The sequence below is a fragment of the Hippoglossus hippoglossus genome, chromosome 5 (assembly GCF_009819705.1).
Source record: "Hippoglossus hippoglossus isolate fHipHip1 chromosome 5, fHipHip1.pri, whole genome shotgun sequence".
NCBI lineage: Eukaryota > Metazoa > Chordata > Actinopteri > Pleuronectiformes > Pleuronectidae > Hippoglossus > Hippoglossus hippoglossus.
In genome coordinates this window covers 5,667,350-5,695,147 of record NC_047155.1, presented here as the reverse complement: position 1 = coordinate 5,695,147, position 27,798 = coordinate 5,667,350, and the positions used below count along the sequence as shown (strand labels likewise).

General features: G+C 43.1%; 1 protein-coding gene across 5 annotated transcripts in view; it reads left to right on the top strand.

Moving 5' to 3' along the window:
• ephb2b (eph receptor B2b) overlaps positions 1-27,798 on the top strand; it is a 118,403-nt gene that overhangs the window by 81,699 nt on the left and 8,906 nt on the right. For 2 of the 5 annotated variants that reach the window (XM_034585280.1, XM_034585281.1), the window contains exons 4-11: positions 605-760; positions 3,212-3,547; positions 18,128-18,252; positions 19,906-20,068; positions 21,985-22,093; positions 23,553-23,620; positions 25,257-25,379; positions 25,498-25,745. In XM_034585280.1, the coding sequence (XP_034441171.1) occupies positions 605-760; positions 3,212-3,547; positions 18,128-18,252; positions 19,906-20,068; positions 21,985-22,093; positions 23,553-23,620; positions 25,257-25,379; positions 25,498-25,745 (1,328 nt within the window). The remainder of the gene's footprint in view (positions 1-604; positions 761-3,211; positions 3,548-18,127; positions 18,253-19,905; positions 20,069-21,984; positions 22,094-23,552; positions 23,621-25,256; positions 25,380-25,497; positions 25,746-27,798) is intronic. The other 3 variants (XM_034585285.1, XM_034585282.1, XM_034585283.1) reach the window with 3 other exon arrangements.

Sequence of the window (27,798 nt, the reverse complement as noted above, 5' to 3'; positions counted from 1 at the left end):
TCCACCCAAACTCACAGATGATGCACATATACAGACTTTGATGGCAGCTGCGGCATGTGTTCATCTTTGTCTTTATCGTGAATGCTACTTTTCCTCCCAGGTTTCCAGAGACAACCCCCTTAAAAGGGCTCTTAACAGAAAGCAGGGCACTTCAGAGATTTCTCAGGCAACTAGAGCGTGTTGAATAATTCAAAGCAAACTTACAACTTGTTTCCATGTTGCCGTATCTGCAGAGAGGGCTGCCTCACATGCAAGGCTTTACTGCCGTGTATTTATATGTCTAGCTGCTCTGATATATATTTACATGCTGGACTCGGCTGTGTTTTTGGTGTTGTTTTCATTCTCACGTGATTGCTTCTCTTGTTACCACATCTCAAAAGGGAAATAAAAGTGATTAATAACTGAAATGTGTTATTAATCAAATAAAAGTAATTAATCAAGCAAAATTGTTGTTAGTTGTAGCCTTATTCCCTTTATTGTATTACCTAAGGGTTGAATTTTCCTGCTGTTAAATCGTGAAAGTCTTTCCTGCAAAGATTTTTTCTTCACTGTTCTTTTTGTGTTTATTTATTCATCCCGATTTTTTTTATCCTCTATCTTTCAGCTTGTCCGTCAAACTTCTTCAAGCCGACTCAAGGAGACGAGCCCTGTTTGCAGTGTCCCATCAACAGCCGCACCACCAGCGAAGGCGCCACTAACTGCGTTTGCCGCAGCGGATACTATCGCACCGACTCCGACCCGCTCCAGATGCCGTGCACAAGTATGTATCGTACTAAGCTTGTTACATTAGACTTCTAGCTTTCGCACAAGGACACAGACATGAACACACACTCACAAAAGTTGCTTTCAGACATGAACATGTATTGAAAGGGTGTCGGCCTTTATCGCCAAAAGCTCTCTCGTCTTTTCAAGTCTCCAACCTGTATGGAACCTCTTTTTCATCCTGAGATGTTTGTATTCTTCCAGTTACATTTCTGTCGCATTTAGAAATGCAACCAACACGCCCACTCGCTCGCTGTGAATTTACATTTTCATGCTGTATTCTCATGGGCTCAGTTTCCCTACCCTTTCATAGGGTGCTAACAGGAAAAGTTCCAGAAAATATCCAAAGCAACTGACTCTATTGTGTTTGTTTTCTCACATACAGCCCCTCTAGCAAAGTTCATGAAAATGTCTGGAGTTCAGTGCCTGTCAGAAAGTCTTTAATTTCAAATATGAACACTTTGACACAAACGCATTTCACACAACGCAGCAGATGAGACCCTGGGAGCAAAGTGCAGTCGTAGTCTGTGTTATACCAAACAGAAAAACCCTGTCAGAGCCGTCCCACGTATGAACACAACGCTGACATGCCCATAGTGTGGTTGTCCCCAGATCTGACCCAACACACAAGGCTCGGCCGCCCCTCCTCAACATCACACAGCCCGTACTCCAGGCCAGTGCAGAGGTTACTGGGCCGGGGCGCGGGCGCTTTGTGATGCGGCAGGGACGGAGAATGGGCCCGGGCGAGACTCGCTCTTGTCATGCCAATGAAGCTGTTTGAATTAGAATTTGAATTTGAGGCTGACACCGAGGTTGAGAGACAGAGAGCGAGAGACAGAAGGATAGGCTAAAGCAGAAGTGAGCGCGGGAGGGGTAAAGTGTGATAGAAAGACACATAGATGGAAATGAAGGAGAGGGAATTTGAGAGCGAGGGAGAGGCGTTGTGTGTGTGTGTGTGTGTGTGTGTGTGTGTGTGAAGCGAGAGAGGGTCGGTGCATAGAGTGTGGTCTTACTAAAACAAAACGGGGGGTGAGTGAGAAAAGGAGCGCCTTTCAACGTTTCGCTTCGTGTTTTTCCCTCGCTCTCCTCTCTCTCTCTACGTGTTGAAAGGGAGAGAGGAGGGAAAAGATTTGATGGTTTCCAACAAAGGAGATTTGCATAAGCCCGGCTCTGGGAGTCGAGCAGCTGTTGTGAATGAGAAAGCGGCGGCGTCACGTCACCCGTATTAAGCGTAGCAGGGCCCGGCCTGATTAAAGCAAGGGAATGGGCCCATCAGAGCTTCCCGACAGCTAATGGTGGGGGGTGTATCAGTCCTCCTTCCAATGAAGGAGATGCCAAGGAGGAGTTATGTTTCCAATGTATGAGACACCAAGAAGGGCGCTCCAATGGGCTTCCTTCCAGAGCCGGATGTGTGTTAATTGCTTCCAATTAAAAGGAGGTTAAATACGAAGTTATCAATTGGAATTTAGGATGTTGTGGGCGGAGTGGAACTGTTTATCTCATTACTCCTGGAGGGATACGTCTTCCATAATTAGGTGCACATGAAGATAAACAACTCTCATTGTTTGTTTGTTTGGCCTGTCACTCACCGTGCAGCACCATGTGGAAAGTTTCCACCCCTCAAGGCCGAGCTGCTCAGAATGCCTCGGTAGGAGAAACAGTGGGTTTCTCTCTGCTGCAGAAACTCTATACGAAGCTGCATGAGAAAATTGTCGAGAATACATGTTAAGAAAACACTTGACAAAGTGGACACCAGCATGGAAACCGAGAGAGAGAGAGTGAGAGTGTAAATGGACGTCCCGAGGGAAGAGGCGCTGCCAGCTCACATCGCAGTCAGCTCAGTCCTCAAAGAAGCGAGTGAACTTGTGGATTTTCTCTCCCCCTGTGTAGAGGTTATTTCAGTTATCAAGGACGCAGCTTCCATCATTAAATTAGAACAATGCGATGTTATGTAGTTCATGCAGAGGTATTGCATCATTTAAACTGTGACTCATAGGAGTGTTTGTGCTGTATAGATTACATTAAAGGCTATGGAATACAATTAATATAATCTCAAATTCAAATTTGCATCACTTTCACCAAAGAGATCATACTTTTGGTTGATATTTGGCATTTTTCAAAATTTATCTTGATTTCAGAGAATTATTAATGGATGTTGATGAAAAGAATCAGGCATTTGAAGGGACTGTTGGGCCTTGGTGGAGGTATGCTCTCTATTGAGGGCCATTCTAGCTGCAAATCACATTTGGCTCCAAACAAATGCACTGAGAGGGGTTGACTTATTTTTATTTGCTCCTAATTTGCGGTTTCAAGACACATTTAGGACCTAAGACCACACCCAGTCCGCCTTAACTTGTCTTTCCTTCTTTTTTGTTTAGGTTTAGGTTTTAATCTATCAGATCCAAATTTGCTCCTCTTTTAACTAGCAAATCTCTCTTGTGTTTTCCAGCTGTCCCTTCATCTCCTCAGACCGTTATCTCCATTGTCAATGAAACCTCTGTGATGCTGGAGTGGATGCCTCCCAGGGACTCCGGGGGCCGCGAGGACGTGGTGTTCAACATCATCTGCAAGAGCTGCGGCGGAGGCCGTGGAGGCTGCACCCGCTGCGGGGACAATGTTCAGTTTTTGCCCCGTCAGCTGGGCCTGACAGAACCCCGGGTCTACATCAGTGACCTGCTGGCCCACACGCAGTACACGTTTGAGGTGCAGGCTGTCAACGGGGTGTCAGATCAGAGCCCCCTCTCCCCCCAGTATGCCTCTGTCAACATTACCACTAACCAGGCTGGTAAGTGGGCCCATCTGTCTTTCCCTCCACTTTATATATTGCCCATGTGCTTTTCTCTTCTCTCCTCTCCACTTCTCTCCTCTCCTCTTTCCTCTCCTCCGTCTATTTCTGTCGTGTACAGTACCTCTTCATCACACTCACTCCTCTACAAGCACATAATGCACGGTGCACAGACCTGCACTAACTCGGCGTCTCTCTCGCTCTCCTGTGTGGTGATGTATGCAGATTAAGGGCTCTAAAATGGGACGGAGAGTGCCGTCGACAATGCGACAGACAGAATGTGATGGCCCGCTGGTCTTTACAGTGTGACCTCATCACTGTGTTTTTCAGACTGTGGAGCTGAGAGCTCGCTGAGGCTAGCTGCTGTCTCTCCACTTCATCCACTGTTCAGTGGTTACGGCTCTATTCTCCTCCACCCACCTGGTTGTGGTGTTACGTTTGAAGAGTTAGAAAACAGCAAGGTATTAGGCAGAGTGTATAGTTTATGTGAGATACTTTGTGAATTCAAATGTTCGCTTTAAAGATTTTAGGTCTCTATTCTTGTGTGTTTGGAGGCGTTATGACAAAAGTGCCCTTGTAACCTTCATGACTTTTCTGTAAATATACTTAAGAATCTCCTTCAGCCTCTCTCCTCTGAAGCCACTGGAGCTTTGCGTTCTTTTCACTACTTGATTGCAGTTGAAGTCGGCCGCATCTCTAATTATTTCACTGAGGCTGCAGCATTGATTTGCTCTTTAATTGTCTTTATGAAAGGCATCATTTGGCGTGCCAAGCTTTGCTCCCCGAGCACTGATGAGTGGGGGGGGCGGGGAATACAGGCCTGGCTTTATCTCTGCACCGGGCTTTGCATCCCATTCACAACATATGTATGTGCCTGTCACGTCTCATCATCCACCCTCCCCCCTCCCGAAATGACTTTAAGCCTGAAAACTCTCCAAGTAGACTACTCCACCTGAGGGCAGTCTTCTGTGACAGAGCTACCTAAAGAACTGTGCTTTTATTACAGAGGACATTGTATTTTCTCAGCTACCCTCTCACTCTCTCATTACTTTCCCCTGGAATTCCCAGATGTCCAGATGTCGGCATTGAAGCAGGAAGTGTGTAAAAGTTGGATGAACACATTTAAGAGGAGTTTCATTCACTTAAATTCAGCCACTGTAACAATTGTCTGTGTTTACAGAAATTCTGTTTGTGTAAAAGTTCCATAAAGACCGTGGTTACAATGCTGGAACTCCAAGTCACGCTAAAATGGAGGCCTTTATTCAAACGGCGACCCCTTTTTATTGTCTGTTTTGATTTGAGTCACTGGTGTGGTGGGTTAATGAGGGCCTGTGAGTGCAGTTAAGCGTTGTAATGAGGCCCCTGCCCCACTCTTTCTCACTGGGCCACAATAAGTACGCCACCCCAACCCTTTGGCTTCTCTGCTTCCCCTGCCGAGGGGTCCTGGCGGAAATTGGGGGACTCTGCGCCCTCTCGACTGAAGTGCCCGTCACATTGGATTAGGCGGCGAGAGCTCCTGTCAGATGGAGCTGTGAAAAGAACTCAACTCTTGTTTGGCCCATTCCCCCCATTCCCACCCCCACCCGTCACCCTGGAAAACCAGGCTCACTCTTGGGACATGGGATTGCAGTTTTGCGGTGCCACGCAACAGGGCCGGGGTCACAGGGACCAGGAGCCCATAATTGCATCTGGTTTGTGAGGCTTGGAGGTTACATAAACATCATGTCACCCCTAATTACCTCAGGCAGCTCTGCGCCTCCCTCTTACACCGAGAATGAGAGCGTGAGATGGAGAAGAACAAAAACCTGCGTTTGAAATATTTGTGTACAGATATGTGTCTCAATCAGCACTCTGGGTGAGCTCGCACTGGCTCAGAGGCCTTCCATGAAAGCAACAGATAAATAAGTAAATTGGAAGTGAGCGGCGTGAAAGTGTTTCATTTCTTGTGTGGAGCGCTGCCATCCTCGGCTGTGACTTGTTGGTATGGAGGGTGGGGGCAGAGGCAGAGAATGGTGTGAGATGGGAGCAAAACTTCTCACTCTCCATATCCAATCAAGCACCCACCACACTCTATTACCCACAGGGCTTATCCTCCCACCCTGTAGGTGGTTGGCGACAGTTCCTCTGTGATAAAGGACGTGATTGCCCTGGAAAGTGCGGCGCTTGATTACACACTGTAATGCCACACAAAAGGAGATGGCGTGCTGAATGGCATTTAAGCTCATTTTATAAGCATATGACTAATTCCCCCAAAACTTGTATTGTGTAGGATATTCAAAGGCCTTGAAATGCGCTTCCAAGCCCTTTTTTTTAATAATAATGAGTCACAAGTAAGCAATCTACTCTGGCTTTGCTTTGCCTATAAAGTGTTGCTCTCTGTGCGACATTAAATGAGCAGAGGGAGCAAGACAGAGAGTTGCAAGCTGGACGCCTTCTGTCGGGGACTGATGGTGGAAACCATTGTGTGTCTGGTGATCCAGTGATTTAACTGGGTCTGACAGGTGAGAGAGTGGTGAAAGGTCTCACATACAGTAACACCAAGAGGGGGGGGGGGGGGGCAAATATAATATGTATTGCAGTACTTATATTGTCACCTTCTTAAAAAAACAGATGCAAGCAAAGTGGCATTTGTAGTCATCCTTAAGATTTGAAAGCATTTACCAATGCAGCAGCTGAAGTAAAGATGGTGATGGATGGTAATGCTCTGCGTGACTTAATGACCCAAACCAACAGTGAATTAACAAGCTTTCAATGTAAACCAGAAGCCTGACGTTCATTAGCTCATTCCTCTGTGCCACAGAGCTCCATCTTTGTCCAAACCTATTAAAAGCACATACATCACCTCACTCTGACATGTTGACTCATTGCCACGACCATAGGTGCTGTAGTTTATTTTAAGTCACCTCCGCATACATCATTCCGCTGCTGTAAATACTCATTATGGGGCACGAGATGTGGATTATTTTTTTTCGCCACTGAAAAGAGTCCCAAGCTAATTGTGTTTGGCTGACATTCACCAAAATTACAGTGCCCAACTGTTTTAGAAAGCTCCTGGGGAAATTACTCTGTGTTTGTGACCTGCTTGTGAAGATTTACTCCTTCAGTATGAGTGAATGGGGCCTGGGCCCTGAGAGCCACAGACAGCGAAGGGGAGAAAGTGTTCAGAGACCGACTAAACTTCTGGTTTTGACATTGAGAAGTGATGAGAACAGTAGAAAGGTATAGAAAAAACATTATTAGTATTATTAACATTATTTTTTTGAGGCCAATATTTTAAACATATGGACTTAAGACATATACTTATTCTTAATGTGTTTGTTTATGAAATTGGTTTGAGAGAGGGAGTGGGACTGACTTCTCATTCAGGAAATGAGGGCTTCTCTGTGTTACTGTCATTCGAGGTAGCCACGTGTGAGTCTGGGACCGGCTCAGCATCTGCTGCTCAAACCACATTCCCACCACAATGTTTTAATCAAGTGTTTTCTCACAGCTTTTTCTTTTAATAGATTCTCAGCACTACATTCTGCCATTTTGTCTTCACGCAGCCTGAGACATGTCTGGATCGACAGACTGCAAACACACACATAGTGTACATATGTACCCACACATTGCACACACGTCAGCATGCGTCTGATGTCAGGTGAGACCCCTCAAGCCTGTGCTGAAGCAGCCATTCATATTAAAATGGCATGGTTCTGATTAACCAAGGGCTTTGGTGGAAATTATAGTCATCACCATATGTCACTCGTGTGGCATGAAGCCAGCAGAATCTTTTTTATCATACAACTAATGCACAGTTATTGTATACAGATGAGGCTGTTGGTTGAAATTATGAGGCCACAAACCAATAAGCTAACTTGTAATGTGACTGTCAGTTATTCTATAGTTTACTGTGGAGCAGCTGCATCATCAACTTTAGTGCATAGAAGAGAGATTATCTCCTCGCTAAATGCAAGCCATCAGTATTCTGAGAGAATCCAGCATTGCACAACAAATAAAACTCATCTCCATATACCGCGTGTGTGTGTGTAAGCTATATTGCACTCCATAGTGGTTGGTAGATTCCAGAGGACATATTTGTTTAGGCATTTCATTAACTCAAGGTGAGCCGTGGCATCTGCGACTAATGCCATGGAGAAGCAGAGGCCCTGGATTGGTTTCTTATCAGGTGAACTAGCTGATTGTGGCAGGGAACCACATTACTTGGAGGGGGGGGGGGGGTGTAATCGGGTGCAGCCTTTTCATATGGTCGAGGGAAGATTTATGACTTAATTATTGTCCAAATTGCCCCGGGTCTACTGTAACCAGGCTACCAGGGACTCTGCTGCTCCACTGGGCCGTGGTGTGAAAAGCACTGGTGCAGCGCCAGGTAGGACTGCCAGAATGTGTCAACACACCAGCCAGCCAAACGTGCCTACTACCACACTGTTGACTTTAGGACAGTGACACCAGTAAAAAAAAAAGGAGAACATATTCAGTGACTCATTCATGGCGAAGACATGGCTTTGGTGGTTTATTATCTGCCTGTCTCATCGAGAGTCATTTTAATCTATGCAACAGAACTGGTTTGGAGACGGTTCGTACACAATGGATGGCATTGTGCTCCTAATTCAAACAGCAGAATTATTTGTACAGTTTCACAGAACTGTAGATATTAAATGTAGGTGCAGTTGAGGTAAATAATAGAACAGGAAAACCCACTTCTTGAATCTTACATTAAAAGATACAATAGCAAGTTTATACAATATAATTCATTAACATGTCTAAAAAGAGACATTATACAAATTTTTATTTGCGTACTTGCATCCCCCAAAATGTTTACAATAATCTTCATATCCAGAGAAATACCAAGTTTCATTCAAGCTCGTTTTGGTCGCCTTTTGATTGCATCATATCCACTTTACCTGTGTCTACTGCTTTAACTTCCAGGGCAAATGAAAAAACACGCTGTTAGCCAGTCGGCTGTTTTCTCCTTCTTCTGTTTTGTATTGTCTCTCACAATGAATCACAGTTATTCATTTCTGTTTGCTGCATGTTCTGTCGCCGAAGCTCTTTGTATAAAGCACAAACACACAGAGGAAACAAGCGAACCAAGAAGAATATAGGAAGAGAAATGGTAGTGAAGGAAACAACTCCCATGATCCCATCGACCTCATCAAACTAGGTCTTCTGTTATTGTTTTGATATAGTGACGCCCGGCAGCCAAAGTTATCATAATGTTGAAAATGACTAAACCTAAAATAGATTGTGTGAGTGTCAATGTTAACTGGAATTTCTTTTCCAATAAAGTTACACAGGGGAAAATTCCGCCTGCTACACTATCGGCACAACTCTTATTACATTAGAGCGATAAGAGATGTGGGCTGAAAGAGGCTGACGGACAGAGAGTCAGACAGGGACCACCAGTGTACATGACGTGCGGCGTGACAGTGACAGAAGGTGTTAAGAAGGGCACATATGGTGGTTGCCAGTGTAGGTCAGCCGGGCAGACAGACAGGAGGCCTCAGCGTGCACCTGGAGCCCGGCACTGACAGAGCCTTGAGAGAGGGCTGCTCTGGTCGACAGCCAGCCAACCACACGCGTGCACCGCGTTCATGCTCCTGTTGATACGGCACAGCCTGCTTACAGAGACCGACCAAGACGAGCAATACATGCAGGGACAGAGTGAGATATAGTGCGACATAGAAAGCTTGGCGATAAAGTGAGCTGTAAGTAGCTTTCAGCCGTGACAGTGAGCTTCATCAGATGACTTTACATAACCTATGCATGCAATATGAATTTTTTTTTATGACCCCCCCCTGAGGGGTTTAAGCATATGGAATGTCAAAATTAGTTAACTAATTGATTTTTGTCCATAAATCATTCAGTAACATTGGATTTTTTTTTTTTTGTCTGCGGACATTTTGTGGATCTCAGACGTGCAGCTTTAAGTCTGTGCAGAGGAGGGGGGGGGGAATAGAGTGTACGCACGTCACCTGAATATGAATGTAGGTTAAAAGGCCATAATCTCTTGGCCCAGTGGGCTGTAAAAGAGAACATCATGCGAACAGACAATTAATTATTTTTGAGTGCATTAGCTGCATATACTGGAGAGCTTGAATAATTTACTGTGCTTTAATGAAGTCATTTATTTACTCTTTACATGCAAGATCACGACGACGGGGATAACGCAATAAAAGATCATAAATAAAGGTGATGACGCAAAAAGGGGTCATGAGCCGATAAGAACTGAATTTATTATTATTTCTATAAACTTTATGGAGTTAACTTGGCTAATTAAGAAAATGGATCTGTGATAAAACAATGGCCCGACCCCTTTATGTATATTTCAGCCTGTCTTTTCTCCCCCGTCTTCTTTGCCAAACATGATACCAAACACCCTCCGTACTTCAAATTCCTGCGGTGACTTAAATATTTATTATTCCTTTTAAGGCAGCTGAAAAACAGAGTTGTCATTGTCTGAGCGACCGTCTTGCCACTGTCTGGAGTTTCTGGTTTGCACCCACCATGCTGCCTTCCTCCTGCTCCTACTCGGATGTCACTAATGCCTCGTTTTTTTTTTTTTTTTTACGTAGCCTCGATTCACTCGCATAGATCACTGCAATCATGCGATCTTCATCCAGCTTCATCCCCTCGAAGGTTTTACGTGTAAATTGGGGTCAGGAACTTTATAAGCAGAGATGATCTTTTATAATCCTTGCTTTTGTGTGCCACTCATTGCGGCAAACCTCGTACCTATTTAGATGAGCGTGATTCCAATGTTAAGCCAAACGTCATTGCCATGTGTCAGAATAGAACCGGAGGGGATGTGATGCATGCAATTTGTACATCATGTAGCTTGTAAACATGTCCGATGCAGCTGTTAGGTAAGAGGAATTAGGGATATTTGTTGGATATGAATAACCATGAATGCTTAAAAATAATAGTTAAATAATGGGATGATTGTGCCAGAGGTACAATGTACACCGTATATAAACTGTTTAATGTAAATGTGCCTTATAGTTTCCTATTTTCCTGTTAATTGTGTAGCCAATGGCTCTTGGCACATTAACACACACGGCCACGTTGGTAAAATAAAACGCCGCTCTGTTCAGCTCATGTCAGCATTCTACTGTTGTTGCACTACCAACGAACCTTTTAACTCAAGAAAACAAAATATTTGTGTGCATTCGACCAAATCAGGGAAAAAGAAGACTGCCGCCCACACTCGCTGTTCCAGCATTGTAGCATATTGACATGCATTCTGTGGTTTGTGGAAATTTTCTCCTCACAGATGCCAGTTTGGAAGTTGTTTAAATGCTGAAAAGCAGCTTGCTGATTAAACAGAGTCCAGTTTCCCCCCCCAAAACTGTGTGAGTTAAAACCCTCATTCCACATCCTTGTGGCCAACAGCTCAAACATTGTCTGTTTATCCCAAATCGGTCTCCAGAGAATAAATGACCGCGGAAGAGCTGCGTGTCTTCGCAGAGTTTTTAAATTGAACTTTAATGTTACATTCTTTATTAAATGTATTTTGAGGAACCAGAAATGTTTCTTTAGTCCATTTTTAGCTTTGGGGGGGAAACAAGTTAGGGATTCATTTAAAAATGGCTTTTTTGAGTTTGTGATTTGTAAAATTATTTATGTTTTGTGTATTTAAAGAACCCTCTCAAGAACGATTGTAATTTGTCACCATGTTCCACACTGTTCACGACAGTTTTTTGGTTTATTTTATCGACATTGTAATTTAAACTACATTTTAAAAATCAAATACTAAAAATAGGAGATTTTGGATAAGATGATAAACATCTAGACACATTTTCATTGTTCTCCCGGCTGTTTTCATTGTTAACTTTTATCAAGACGGAGAAGGGTCGTTAAGATGTTCTTTGGCTGCTTCAGGACCAACCAGCTAATTTCAGGATATTCAAAGCAATATCATTAAACACCGCTGAAAACCAAAGTCCAAATATCCTTAACATTTCTAACAACTGCAGTGAAGAAGTAGAACTGTTCAAATATCATTCAAAGCTTCATGTGGCTCCAGTGTTCAGATAATGAGGGTTGTCAGTACCACCCGCCAGCAGAGAATCTGTGAAGTACCATTCTGTTTTCCGATGGTATGACAGTTTGCTCAGCGGTTACAAAAGACAGGTCTCTCATTTCCTCTGCAGCACTGTCTCTACACATACTTATCTGGCTTGTATCTTCCCTGTCGGCAGATTTGCTGGACTGGCTCAGATTTAAAGCCTAACCCCTGCAAGCAAGTGAAAACTCCTCAAGCCCCCGAAGTGCCTATTTTAGAATTAGCTTATGGTGTGTATATGGGTGTATTATAGTCCGCCAATCTTTTCCAGTGCAGATGGTTTAAAGCTTGATGAACTGAAATCTCACTTTCGTTGCTTTACTACACTGGAAAGTCTTTATTGATGTAAAACCCACAATCCTTTGCAGCTGGGGAAACAGGGCAGACTGCCAGCGGGCTGAAAGTACGTGCAAATATGGGCCTCTTCCTTTAAGACGGCTCGATGCGGCGCTCATAAATGGACGGCAGACTGAGAGAGTGGAGCGGTGGCAGCCTGTTTGGGAGGCTGCCTAGTAGAGGACCAGCTGTTTCGGGCCCTTTGGGAGAGATTGTGCTGTGGAGAAACTGATTTTTACAATGAAAAGGAAAAGGGATTTACGAGCCCTGACCTGTTCTTGCTACCTCCCCCATCCTCCCCCAAATCATAGCTCTGCTCTGTGCACCAGAACTTCTAATCAGATCAGAGCCACATGGTTGTAGACACATTGGGATGTTAGAAAGATGCAGATAAAAAGGCACTAAACGTATACTTTCTCAGAAGCATGATTCATGTGCCAGCAAATGTCAGAGAGACTTTTTTCCTTTTTTCTAAGCTGCACTGACCAAAGCAGAACTAAACCAAAACGTTTCAAACCAGGTGGTGGTATTATTTCTTGCTTTCAATAAAAGAAGTGAGATGTAAGAAGTTACAGGGTTTTCTGGGTTTTTTCAATCATTGCCGGTTCTGCTTCTTCAAAAATGGCTCTATATAACATTTAAGATGAATTCCGGACACACAAAAAGTACACGAGGGGAGGCCATGTGAGAAAACAGCAGGAAAATTTCACAGCGAGCGAGTGGGCGGGTTGATGATGTTTCTAACACCCAACGGATGCGAAAACAAAAAAGCCCCCCAAAAAATACAAACCTCTCAGGATGGAAAAAAAGGAGCCACACATGTAGAAGTAGACGTCAAAGATGTCAACTTGGAAAGTTAACGACATTTAAGAGTTGTTAATGCCGTTGTAAATAAAATCACGATTGCTGCAGCGGTACGTCATGTCCTGCCTCCTCCTGCGTGCTCTACGCACCTGAGTGTTCCACACATTTCTTTTTTCGCCTCAGTTTCGGAAAATTTTTAATTTCCCTTTCATCTCATGTGTGAAAACCGTTTACTGTGGGTTTCCTCAGGGACCCGGAGACATCCGTCCGACGAGGGTGTTTTTGCACATAAAGATTCTGAGCCCACTCTGCTTCCACCCATTCACAATTCACGAGCCTTGCTTAATAAAAAAACACCCATCATGTCCTGAGCTCGGTAATGGAGAGCAACGTCAGGAATCAAGCATTCATAGCAGGTAAATGGTTCAAGAGAGAGTAGAGCAGCCCCTGAGTGCAGTATAATAAAAGACAACACATATATAAAATGATGGGATGAATTAAAGCCTCACTTATATGTGTGTGTGTGTGTGTGTGTTAGCAAAAGCGAGGCCCATTAAATCATCTTGGATTTAAATGAGTGGAAATATCCTTGTTAAGTCCGTCTTTAATTGATTAGGGAAGTCAGTAGGTGTTCAAACATGGCCGTAAACCATCTATTAGAGATATTGAGTCTTTGTATTCTGCGTTATTGGGCCAAGGCCAGAGCTTCACGCTGGAATAGACTCCAAAGCACCGTCTTTCATATCAGATCCCAGGCTTAGAAATAATATGGGATCTGAAACCTAATTCTTTGACAACAGCTGGGGACTCCCATCCTCACACAATTAAGCAATGTGATATACAACCTTGAAAGTTATAAGCGGACTCCTCCCCAAGGGCCCAGCGTATTCACTATTTAATTTGATTGCCACTCTGGTTATCCTTGAGCGATGTGCAGGCCCGGGTATATATCTGAGATCAAAACATTCAAAACCCCAATCTGTTCACAACTGTTGGAAGTGATGCAAAGAAAAAGAGTAAATTCCAACGTGGCAAATTGCATCAGAGAAATTGAAGACCTCACCGTTAATGATCATTGTCACTGATGCCTTTCAAGCTTTGGTTTGGACATGAGAGATGCTCTGGTGATTAAAGGTGCCTGTGCAGTGCCTGTTCTAAACATGTCTGTGTGTGTGCTTGGTCTGGTAATGCCCTGGACCCACTTCACAATTATTTCTTCTCACACAAACCTATAATATACTGTCACGTTTTCATTGTTTGCGTGCTGGACGTTGTGGGCAGAGCTTTTTAGAATTGTGTTCATCCTATCTGGTTTATCTAAAATTTAGATTTTGTAGTCAACGTTTTTAATCAAATTTAACAGAATTTTCTGGCTTTTATTATTTCATTATTTGTGGCTTTTATATAAGTTTAAATGATTTATTAACTGGTGTTAATTTTTTCAAACGTTGCATGTCACTATTTCAGAGGTTAAGCAACTGACACAACCTTCATACCCAAGTTCACAACTTTTCAAAATAACTGAATGTTGCTGCCATGACAGAGATCAGTACCCGCGACACCTGTCAATGTCTGTGTGAAATAAAAATAATCGAATCATCAAAATTATCAGAATTTTGACCAGTATCACCAAGTTGTGGACCGCTGCTCCTCCCCCACTGACTGCTTATTCAAATAATATTAATATTTAAAGTATCGCTTGTCAAAATCGCACCAAATTGAATACTCCACTTCCCTTGGCCCTTAAGAACACACAGACCAAGTGTGGAGCCGATTAGATGAACGGTCCTTGAGATCTGCGTTTCACAAACAGACAGACAGACGTTTGTGGAATTAGTAGATAGAGTTTATCTGCTGTGAATATCATTAGCCCTCCTCATGGTTGAGACTTCTCTGTCTGCTCTCACACTCCTCTGTGCCATATGGGAAACTCAATAAATACTGCTGTTAGAAACATATTCATCAAGGCCATTTATCTTTCCAATTCAGCCATATAATCTAATTACACAAACGTACAATCCCTGTCTTTGTCATTACAACCGCTTCATTAGTTTTAAGAACATGAATAAGAGCGTTCATCGGGAAAAACCTATAAATAAAACATCTAGAGAAAGTGAAAACTGTCTTGACATACATTGCGAGCGTGAGTTGAGTTGGCCTCGCATTGTATAAACAACCAGGAAACCTCCTTACATCTTTGTTTTTAATTTCTAATCATCTTAAATGAGGTGCAATCCACATGATTTAAAAATAATTATTGTAACAACAAAGCAAAAGGCTGGAAACGAGTACAACATGCATTTAGTGGCATAACTCGGTGAACGATGTTGACGCAGTGAAAACCAAGTGTTTACTCAACCCCTTAAATTATAGATTAAGTTGAGGGAGCAAAAAGAACATGTAGGTACACTTAAAGATTCGGAGCACAAAGGAGACTTGTAGATTCGGGGTTCATAAATTAGATGTACGAAAATGGTTTTCATGTGTGGTTCAGTGCTGTAGGCCTGACTGCAATGAAACGTTCCCTCGGTGTATACCACCGCATTCCACAGTCAATTGGGTGAACGTCAAACTCGTTGGACTGAATTGACTTGAAATACGCAGAACACAGCTCAATTGTTATTTTTCTCCTCTGGCCAAAGGTTTCGACACTTTAATTACCGAGAACTTAAAGTCATGTCTTCCTCTTTAACGTGATTTCACTTTGTCTTTTCTTACACACACCACACGTTATCTCCAGCTCAGACATGGCGACTGCCACCCGACTGTCTGGAAGTTGTCCACCACAGTGTTTCTCCTCCAACAGCTTTTCCATGCTGGCATGTGTCCATCCTCTGTACATGAATCCATGAACTGCCTTTGTTTCTCCGGCCCTGTATCGGGTTACTAGGCAAGGCTGCGCTGTGTGTTTAATGGAAATGCTATGCAGGAACAGGCCATGTGGCAGTCTTGAATATATGTACATCCGTAATGGGATACTCGTGAGTTCCCCTTAGAGTAACTGTTTGCCTTATTAGGCTGTCGTCCTGCGACTGCAAACAAACTAGCGAGTACAGTGCGATGGCGGAGATTCCTCAGACGGGTGGCCTGACTGCTTACTGTATACATAGTTGTACCTCCGGCTCCGGGAAAAGAGGCGTGATGTATGTGAGCTGCAGAGTCACAGGCCATCACGGTGTAAGTGCTTCGCTGAGATGAAATACCGAACATCCATTTATTATCCGCTGGCAGCAGCACATGAGGACGTACTCAGACCCTTGACCATCACGGCTTATATGAGACATCGTAATTTGTTGCCTCCGATGGATGCTTCTGTTTGGGTCGGAGGGCACGCAAGGCTTAGCTGATTAGCTGATGAGAATGAGTCGGGTTATAAACAGGACTTTTTTATCGATGGCTGAGTCACCATGGTCACTTACAGACACTATATTATCTGCCAAGTTTCTTTGCCTGGAGTGCAGGTAAACTGAGGGGCTTCTCATCATTACATAGGAGTTCTCTAAGTTTGTGTTTTGCTCCGTTGATTAGTTGTAGTTGCCACAATTGCCTCATGCTCTCTCTGTCTTTTCCTCTCGCACATTTGAGTCTATAAAGTTTTTACCGTTCACGCAGACGGTCAAACATCATAGTTTCATCTGCTTGTACCCGCCTTTTGCATTAATTGCAGTTTTCACGCACCTTCGAAATTCTCTTTCTCCGACTGTTTACTGCCTCTCAGAAATCTAAGCAATTATTACTTTAAAAAGGAACAGCAACTGTAAAATTGTGTTTTACACTTAAACGTAAACTTTTGGATGGATCGCAGCTCATGCATGGTCCCTCCACTGCAGCACACATGCAGCTTGAGAATCTTTGATAATAGAGGCGTTGCAGTTTTCCAGTCAGTTGGTTTTCCATAGAGAACGCGTGCCGGTGGAGAGACATGTGTCTTTATTGCTCACACTCCAGAGAGCCACTATGCTGCTGGCTGAGGGCTGCATGTGTGCGTAGCATGGGCCCTGTAGGGGATGAGCGTGGGGCTCAGTGTCCATAAATCTTGGCCAGCACCCCTCCTTCACTGACTCCCCTACCCGGCCTACCCTTTCACACTCACACAGAGAGGCTCCAGCTCGGAGGCCCGCAGGCTGTGCCATGCTCCCCAGACAGAGCTTTTTATCTTCAGCTTCTCTTAGCTTTACACTAACCCACGGCACCCTGAACTAATCGTAATGGTTGTTGGAGGACGTGAGGTGATCACGCCCCTCTGACCTCATGGCTGCGCTAAAAAGAATGTGCAAAGTTGTAGGTCACTGGGCTTTGCAAAACTAGTGGGCCACCCATGATGTCAAGAGTCATTAAATCCACTACAAGTTGTTTACTTAAAAGTGGAGTGAAGTTTTTTGATTCTAATCGAGAATAGTTCTAATTTAGGCAAAAAACTGTTTGACTGTTTTAAGAACACTTTAAAAAAGAAGATATTTTCACATGTTTTAATAAAGTGTACAACCAGAATAAAGTAATGAATGTTTTAAGTTTAATTATTATTATTAGTATGTGGTACTTCTGTTGCTGGTAAGAGCGAGGGATGTCATTTAGGATGCGGCAAACTTCAAATGATGATAATGAGATACTGCAAAGTATCTTGCTTTTTAAATTCAGCCTTGAAGGCAAATGAGCAAATATGTCTTAAATAGTTGACTGCACATGTTCTGCATTAAAATTGTTACTGTTCATGTTGCCTCTCTAACCTTAAAGGTTTTCACAACAAAAGAAAAAGTCCATGATATTGTCATTTGCGGAAATACATAAGAGTTATGAATTAATCTTTGTGTTGGCCTACAAATACAGCAAAACTCACCGGCAATAGTTAACTTGATAATTAAATAATAATAATTCATAAGTAACTCGAGCTGTCATCTTGCCTAAACTCAATTAAATCAGAATGATGTACCTTCATAAAAAAGGATGTTGTATCATTTTTGTGGCTCGTGTGATTCTCACTTTTTCTTTGTTAAGTTTATGATGTCGACAAAACGAACAGTAATACGTGCCGGTCGGATGATTTGACAGTGATTCATTTGCAGAAGCTGTTATTAGTTGAATGACAAGAGCAAATGAATTATGTGAAAATCTCAGTTCGTGCTGGGAAGTCCCATGAGGCTGCCTCCCTCTGTGGTTTTCCCATGTGTTGTGACTTGCCAAACTCAGATGCACGTGCAGTTTGCGAGACTCTAAAAAGACACTGCAGTGCATCAGGTAAATTTTATGGCATTACACGTTTGTAGAACCTGGTGTTTAGCTGTGAGATTAAAGACACTGTAAAACTCTGTGTGCGTGACTGTGTGAAGTGGGTGGTGAATGATTTTAGCCTCATCCTTGTCTTTGTTTCTTCACAGCTCCATCTACTGTATCAATAATGCACCAGGTTAGTCGCACTGTGGACAGCATCACCCTCTCCTGGTCCCAGCCTGACCAGCCCAACGGCGTCATCCTGGACTACGAGCTGCAGTATTATGAAAAGGTACCGTTGATGCAGTGACACATTCTTCCTCCAAGCCTACACTGATCCATATAAACATAAGTTCCATTTCCTCCCTCCCTCCCCCCATCCAGCTAAATAAATCATGTGCTAATGGCAGAAACTGACTCTTTGGTTTAGTTGTATATTTAAATTCAGAATATCTCCTCATGCTCGTTTGCATAACAGCCCATCCTAGGAGGCATGTAGACGGAGCTCCTGAACATTGCTCAGAACTTATGCTCATTCTCTTTCAATTATAATCACAGTCAGTCACTGGGAAAGGAAACCACGCTCAGCCCTGCAGTAGGGCCGCTGAGGATTGATGCGCAGAGACTTGTGGTTGAAACAATGGTGCAGTGCCTGCTGTAAAAATAGTATTCAAGGGGAGAGCTGCTCTGAATCTGCATACTTTCTCACAAGAAAACTCCCAGTGCGTCGACTCAAGCGCAGGGATCACTTTAAATGCATACAAGCATTCATAGACGCATGTGCACAATCACACACATGTACACGAATGCACACACACAAAATGCACAGCATTTTTTGAAGCCTTCATCTGCATGCTGAGCCATTGCACTTTTAAAAATATAATTCCCATCACTGACACTGCTGGAGAGAGCTGTCAAAACAATTGTCTCAGCCCCTGCTGTGGCTCAGAGGTGTGTGCTGAGCAGTAGCTTGAAGGGAGCAAGCTAAAACAGTCTCAGTCTGTGCTCTCAGACCTGTCAGCGTTGTGTGCCAGTGAACACAGCTCTGATCATCAGAAGGCAGGGCTCAGAAAAGCCGCCTGACCTGAAACTGCCACTGAATGTACCTTCCTAACTGCACTGCAGCTGGTGGATGTCTGCCTCTCTGAGTCCTGCTGCTCGATCAAACAATTTCCTTTTTCGGCTCACAAATTATTCAGATATGTTCCTTTGTGCTTACGTTAGATATCTGTATAAATAAATGTCGGGATCTGCTTTTTCTTTCCCTCACATTTCTGCTCACAAAGACTATAAATCAACACAAGGTTTTCAGGATACGGTTTTGCTGTCTGATGTATCTCGTGCTTATTAACAAGACAATCCTAATGGAATGTGCTTATAAATTCATCACATTTAATGTCTTCAATTAGTTAGTGCTCATTATAAACCTGCCTGTTTGGAATGGGCTATTTGCAGCTTTCTTTCTGAAACTGTAAAAAGTGACAGTAATTGAGGTAAAACCATCTGCAGGACTCAGACTGCAGAATCCTGAAGCTTTGCCACGGCTGCTGCACAAAGAGCTGTTCACTTGTTTATTAAAAGTTCAGTGAAGCTCGAGTCAGTAGCAGAAAGTGGAGAATCCGTTGCCGTTGTCGTGAACACGTGCATTGTCAAGATTAGTGGATCTCCAGATATGTGAGGGACAGACAGATAGACGGAGATTTGTGGAATACGGAGACAGAAGATCTCCGTCAACATCAAAACCTCCGAGCTTTCGTTGAGTTCATTTCTGCATCTTCTAACGTTTTAAAATCCCGGCACTAAAAGTCCGTCCTGCGTCTGCTGACACTGACGTATCATTTGTCCAAGGTCATAACCGAGTATGTAATTTCTTCATGTTCGCCTCTGCAATCGGGCTGTAATTACTAATGTGCGCACATTTAACATGGTGTTTTTCCTCTCTTAGGACCAGTCAGAATATAACTCTTCCACTATCAGGAGCCAGACCAACACAGTGGTCATCCGTGGCCTCAAGCCAGGAAGCATCTACGTATTCCAGGTCCGGGCCCGCACCGTGGCCGGGTTTGGACGCTACAGCGGCAAACTGTACTTCCAGACCATGACTGAGGGTGAGAATTCCGCCGTCGTTCACCAAAGCACGAAGAGCTGTTATCACCTCTCACGCTCGGCCTATGGACCCGCCACGTAACATAGGATGGATCCAGACAGCTGTGGGAATGTTGTGGAGTAAACAACACAAGTGCCTTAAGATTAGTGTGGCTTGAAACTATATTCCTACTTTTACAGTATTCGTAAACATCCCTCAAATTATGCGAGTATAAATATTCCATTATTCATTTTTTTTTTTTTTTAAGTTCCTTTCTTTTATGTGGTACACAAATCTCTATTCAAACAATATGTTTTGCCGATGTCGTGTTATTTCCATTTGCCACCACAAGCCTTCGAGTCAAGGTTGAGGTCGGAGTTGTCTTATCTTTGTACAATGACACAACTCAGAGAAGAAGGAACATTCGGTAAACATCAGTCATGTAGGTTAATGTTCCAGCCAAGGCCTGGGTTTTCCCCTCCGAACATCTCATTTCCTTCAGCCTGCCGTGCCCAGGGCCATCATTAGCCTGAACTCTCAAACAAACAACCCTGATGCTGCCACACGCACGGATCCCAGCACTTAACGTTCGTCAAACTGACTCATAACAGTAAATATTGAGTAAACTAAGGATGTGTAGGGATCATTGTTGACAGTTTTTCAATAAAAAAAACATCCTTGATAATTCATTCTAAGTGAATTTCATCAGCCTTTACATTTAGTGAAAAGTTTTGTTTTCTGCTGCAGGAAACATTATAGCATAAAGTAAAAAATAGCTTTGTGATAAGTACAACTCTTAAAATGCTTCTGGTAATCGAAAGTGAAGTGAAAAGTAAACAGAGAGTAACAGTTTAGTTGTTTTAGATTTACAGCCAATTTTTCCAACAAGCCCTCGCCCCTCCAGTTAGGATTTAGCACTATATAAATATTTAATAAACTATCTTTAAAAAAATGGGATTTCCAAGATGTTGTTATTAAACGCTTATGAGAAAGGAATGAAATTGAGGATCGATATTTTACAGTTTAACCAATAAATTTATTAAACAAATAACTATAAATTACAAAAAACACAAAATAACCAAAGATATAAAACTTGAACTAAGAAAATATTTTTTTTACATTTATATTTTGTAAAAATCTAAGTTTTCATATTGGCAAACATAAAAAAAATATCATAATAATATGTCAGATAGGTGAAAGGCTCATACCAAACAATTTTTTTTCAGCCAGGAGATAAATAGATCAAGCTCTAATTTAAACATTTATAATGTGATTGTCTACAACTATGACTCCTACTGTGAGCACCTTTTAGTGGAGACTGATATAAAAGTTTTATTTAAAAAAACACAACATTATAATGCATTATAAACCATTTATTAAATGTTTATACAGTGCCTATAAATAACAAATAGGTAGAGTCGCAATAAAATGTTAGCTAGGTTAACTTCTACAATATAAAATGTAAAATTCATGCTGTCCAAAATTAGGAAGCGCTCCAGGGAACTCCCTAACTCGTGCGTTTGGCTAAAACTGTGAAGTCATGTGTCGTTCGCGGCGCCTCAAGAGAAGGATCTGGCTCTGCCTCAGTTCGCCCATTCAGTAGCTGGATCCCCGCTCTTGGCTGCCTGATGGGCCTGGGTCTCACCCAAACATGCTCTCTCTCTCCTCACTTCACACACTTTCTGCCAGATGATTTGTCCGTATCCGCGGCATCTGAGCACATTCAGTGTGCCTCGGAAAATGGGCCACGCAGCCAGTCAAGATGCCAAGACGCTCATTGGTTCAGCCAGCCGTATGTCTGTCTGTCACCCACTGCTCCCTCCGTATGCAGGGGCTCAGATGCTTGCCCATATGTTTCAGCATGTGACTCTGCATGTGTGAGTGTGAGTGTGTGCATGCATAGCACTGTGTTTATGTATGTTGTCCTTCTTCCTATAGAGGAATACAACACCAGCATTCAGGAGAAGCTTCCTCTCATCATTGGATCGGCAGCTGCTGGTTTGGTTTTCCTCATCGCTGTGGTCGTCATCATCATCGTCTGCAATCGGTGAGTCAGTCCTGTCGCAGTCTTTATAAAACCGCCTGTAAGCTCGCTGCCTGTAAAAGACATCTGCACAAGCTCACAAAGTGGCAGCTTTAACTTTCTTCATGTTGTGTTTTTTTTTTTTTTTTACTCAATGAAGTAGCATCAGGTTTCTTGGCCTTATAAATGTGAGTTGTAAATATATAACATACAAGTGCAAAGATGTAGATTCTTTGTAAATTCCACTCCTTCAAATGAAGAAATAATGTTTAAAGGTCAATGTCGCCATCAAAACCCTCTGTGGGGATCAAGTTTAGGATTTCAGTTCCCACCAGGGCCTCTTCGGTTAACAGTGTAGCAGGACCATGTTTTGATTCACACAAGAATGAACAACAAGAATTTCCGAGTTTGCATTCTGCTTTTAGATCCCCCTCATTAATCTTGGATCTTGGACAGAACATTTTGCATACAATATATTCCCATCATGGATTATGACGGGTTAATGACATTGGTTGTGCGCTGCCTTGTGGTTTAGTTTGGGAACATCGCCAGCACAGAACGGGAGGCTGTGGTCAGACAGTCAAAGAAATAAATAGGTTCAAATGCACTGTGGTGGCCCTACTGCAGACCTTAAAAATGATACTTTAATGTCTTTGTCAAGATGCTGGCCAACGAAAACTGGCAAGCAAAACACAAAGTAAAATAAAACAAAGTATAGTGAAGCTAGTGTTGAAAAAATCCTGTCTCATCATAGAATATCAATCTTTATCCACGAAAACTTAGATTTTTCGACCAATTTTCCCATAAATGCACTTCTTTTCTGCATTGCCATACGGCCAAAACCATACAATAATAAAGTGCTGTATATCACTCATTAATCTTTGTTTAATTTGATATGTTTGCATGGTTTTGACCTGTATTGTTCTCTCCTGATAAACGTCACGATTATATATGATTGTGTTATTATTGGAACTCTTTGGGATCAATTTCATGGACGATAACATGAGGTCAGGGCCTAATGAGGCACTGCAGCACAAACTGAGTTTCATACAGACAGTGACAAAGCAGCAGTGTTTAATGTATCCAGTCTGTTTAATAAAGACGATATGAGCCCTGAGACAGGATCGGATGGGATAAGTGCATCCCTAATATGCACTTGATATTTGATCTTATTTTCATTAAATAGAGACATTTTTATCTCGCTCTATTGTCCAGTTTAAAACTCCCCCCCTCATATCCATGTTTCGGTGATGTTTACGTGCTCATCAAGGACATCCTTCGTGTGGATTTGTCAATAGGAAAACATGGCTGTCTACAGTACTCTATACTTTTTCCATCTACTGAGTCCAGGCTCCTCATGAGATCTCAGTCGGTGGTTTCCTCAGTGCAGGTAGACCCGGGGCTGTTTGATCTGTGCACCTGCCCCTCCCTGCCCTCTCTCTGTCTTTGAACCGGAGCTAGAGTTCTTTGTGTTTTCCCCCAGGAGGCGTGGCTTTGACAGGGCCGATTCGGAGTACACGGACAAACTGCAGCACTACACCAGCGGCCACAGTGAGTAAACCAACTCTCCTCCCCTCCGCCCGCGTTCACCGCTGGCTCCTCCGTCGGCACCGACCACACCTGTCTCCATGACTACCACCTCACACAGTCATCTCCATGGCTATCATTCAGCCCTCCGCTGCCTCACACACCTGTCTCCATGGCTACCACCTTGCATGCTGGCGTCCTTGGCTACAAACCAGCACAGCGCCACTTCATTTGTCTGCCTCCCCCCCCCCCACTTGCAAATAATCCCGCCTGTTGTTCGACTGCTCACTCGGAGCCCCGGATTTAACCACATCAGAACCAGTGTTTTGAGCGTGTGCATCATCACACTCCGTTGTTAACCAAATCCATTGTGGTGGAAATAGGTCAATCTTCACCCACATTAAGGCCATTTGCATGCTAATGCCACACGATCATTTGCCATTGTGGAAAGATTCAAAGGACTTGGTGAATGAGTGGAATTTCTCCATGATTTCCTGTCTTTGTACAGTAGCAAAGAGCTTTAAATGACAATAATGTTGAAATGAATCTGGTGAGAAGTAATTCCACTGTGGCTCCATCTTAAGACGTTAAAACTAATCCATCATTCTCTGGCCTGACTGAAAAAAAAAACGCAGATCTATTTCCATCACACGTTTCTGACACCGATCTTCATTTGTATATTCTGTTGTGGAACTAAACACACGGCTTCATCCTTTTTCTGTCGCTGATCTGATCGCGCTGTGTGAAAGAGTCAAATTTGTGATCGAGTGTAGTGTGCCAGTGAAAAGCTTTTGATATTTCATGGCTATTTACAGCCAAAGCGAACGTGTCCCGTGTGCTTCCTGTCCTCCAACCCAGTCACAGTTCAGGCTCATGCCCCTGTTGTTTGGTGGTCTCAGCCATTTGTAGGAGGGTGGTCTGTCGAACAGAGCTTCAGCTTGAGAAGAGATTGTAGGGCTTTAGCAAGAAGAGGGGGGTGGGGGTTCTCGTGGTAAGATCCTCTCCATCTGTTCATCTCTGCAGCACGTTTCTTCAGAGCAGTGCGCCAGGTTTTTGGGAGGTGGTGTGTGTGCATGCTCTTCTAGCACTGCAGCAGCCAGGCGTAAGTTCAGTATCCATTCAAATAGCCTCAGGCCTGATGTGGAGGTGAGAGAGACGAATAATCGGATTTAAAACTCGGGACACTTAAGTCCCTGAACACTTAAAGGCCACCTTAAGCCAATTTACCTGGCATCAGGGCTTAGGAGAGCCAATTTATTTCTTGGAGTAAAGCTGAGCGATGCTGATATAGGGCCCAGGTTTCTCTCTTCAGCGTTAATGGCACTATGACTCATAGGAGGTGATATTTATATATATATTAACCCACCGTATCACAACTAAGAGGACTGGAGGTAGCATGTCCTTGCTGGCTGAACAGCTCCACGCATTAGCCACCAGGCACTAGTCATAACCACCATTTGTACCTGCACTACCTCCCCCATCTGTCAACCTTCAGCGGCTGGATGTAAAACAAGAAATCGCATAATTGCCGTGGAGTGTGTGTGAATGCAAGGTGAAGTGGTCGTTAATGTCCCCGAATGCATTTGACTGTCAGAGCCTGTAGGAGTGTAAGCATGACCACGAGACTTGAATATTATAGCTCTCCTCCGTTTTTTCCAAGTGACTCCAGGAATGAAGATTTATATTGATCCGTTCACATATGAGGACCCCAACGAGGCTGTGAGGGAGTTTGCCAAGGAGATTGATATATCCTGCGTGAAGATTGAACAAGTCATTGGTGCAGGTAATGGAAAAATCTGACTGACACGTGGATGGAATACTGCCCGTGTAAAATGATTTCTAAATACAAGCCGGTGCTTAATTTTGCTCCCTGACATTAATATAAACCTACCTCCACACAGGAGAGTTCGGGGAGGTGTGCAGTGGAAATCTAAAGCTGCCGGGTAAAAGGGAAATGTTCGTGGCCATTAAAACACTGAAGTCGGGCTACACGGAAAAGCAAAGGCGGGACTTCCTGAGCGAGGCCAGCATCATGGGCCAGTTCGACCATCCCAACGTCATCCACCTGGAGGGAGTGGTCACCAAGAGCAGTCCCGTCATGATCATCACCGAGTTCATGGAGAACGGATCTCTGGACTCCTTCCTCAGAGTAAGACACCCTGATTGTTTGTGTTGTTTGTGTTGAATCTGTGTTCCAGATATGAGGAACAACAAATACTGTGAATGTGATTTTAATTTCTTCTCTTCAAATTTAAAATCACAGCTGGTGGTCTGAGCAGTATTAAACAGTCACGGTTATAATTAGAATCCCAAACGTATTTGGTTTCTTCAGTGGAATCTGATACTGTGTGTTAATTAATTTAATTGTCCTCGCCTGACTCTTAAACCAGCCAGTCGGAGAAAGTTCACTTCTAAGTAAACTTCTATAGAAAACAGACCAATTTAGCTCTTTTATTAAGAATTCAAATGACTGTTATATGGTCTTTGCTCAACAATATTTAAGCAAATATTAGTGAAATTGTAAAGATGTGTTCTATTCAATGATAATAGTTGCATAGTTGGCCATATAGCAATAATGAAAAAACTGCTAAATCCAACCCGACGGTGTTTGATACCAGACTGACAGCAGCTAATGAAACTGCTGACAGCTCTGCAGTGTAACTGCTTGAGCTTCGGTTAATGTGAGTTTCACAGGCTGACAGGACAAAGCTGCTTCACCGCCTCCAATCCTGGAGGTCTCAATTCAGGGCTTTTATTGTGATAAGCTTTCGAGAAAAAAAAAAAATCAGGCGATGACCTTAAAAGCTTAACGGGAGTTTCTGACAACTCCATCCACCAGTGTCTGTTGCTGCTGAGCCACCTGCTAACTACCTGTCAAAATGCAACCGGAGGCTCTCACCCTTTGCCCTGCAGGCAGAATATTATCATTATTCTTCCGTTTCGCCAACTCGCAGAATTAATTAACTACATCTGAGTAAAGTCAGTTGTCATTGTGTTGAACTCAACACTTGAGAGTGCAAACTCTGACCTACAGATTATGTTAGACTGTTAATTACGGTAGATTATACTTGAGATCGTGGCTCTTGCTATTTTGCAAATTGCACTCTGTCAAATTGCAATTTTTATATAAAAACAGATTAATCCTTCGGTCCCAGGATTACTTCACTTAAGTTATTCAGACACCTGACAAGGGTTTAAATCCTTGTTGCACAGTAACACACACTCACCTTCTCTTGCATGCGCACACACATTAGTCCAATCATTTGACAGGGTTTATACTCTCATGCGCCGCAATCTTCAAGTAAATATTATTATTCACAGAATCTCTCCTGCTAGAATAGTGTCAATCACCGCTTCCCTTTAGAGCTGCTCTCGTCTCTGTGCAGTCGTGCTCCACAATTAAGACTCGCTGATTATCTGTTTACTTCCGGTATCGATTCCTGATGTGTTTTCTCTCCAGTATTTTCTCTGTTTATGTTGACGAACACCGGGATCTTGCTCGTTAGAGTCTTGGTTTTTCTGTTCATGCAGCACTGTCTGTGGAGACAGGGACAGGAGTCATGATAAGAAATATGCAGCGCTTCTTGAGATTTTTTGTAACTTTCATAACCTCCTCACCACAGAAGGATGTTACAGCGAACCGGCCGTGCTCTCCCAGTTACGACCTGAATAAATAATTCAAACACTTTGCGAGGCTTAAAATGAGATGTCAGAATTTTAAAATGAAGCCGGCTATGAGATGTCACACAGCCCTTCCCCATCTGTCGAGGGATGTTAGTGAAAGAGAGACAAATCTTTGGGGCTGATGTGACTTTTTCATATGCTTTCATCCACCAAAGAAATTGTGGATTTATGATATTTGCCAAGAAACATTAGCATTTTTGGTTAAATTTCAAATAATTTAATGGGAGCTCTCTCTTTAATGCAACACAGAGATTAAGTACAGTAGGAATGCTGCATTTTAAATTACCATAAGCTCCATCATTTTCTTTACTGAACAAAAGATGTTTCTGTTATTTTGTGGATACAGATGTGAAGAATATACAGTAAATTATGCACAACATCAATAAGACCCACGTTGTTTCATTTGAATTACAGCAACTGACAGCTCGATTAAGTTTGAAACGCACTCTAATGCTTTATGTTCAGTTTCCTCCAAACCCCCCCCCCCCCCCCCCCCCCCCCGATCATCAGTTTAAGCG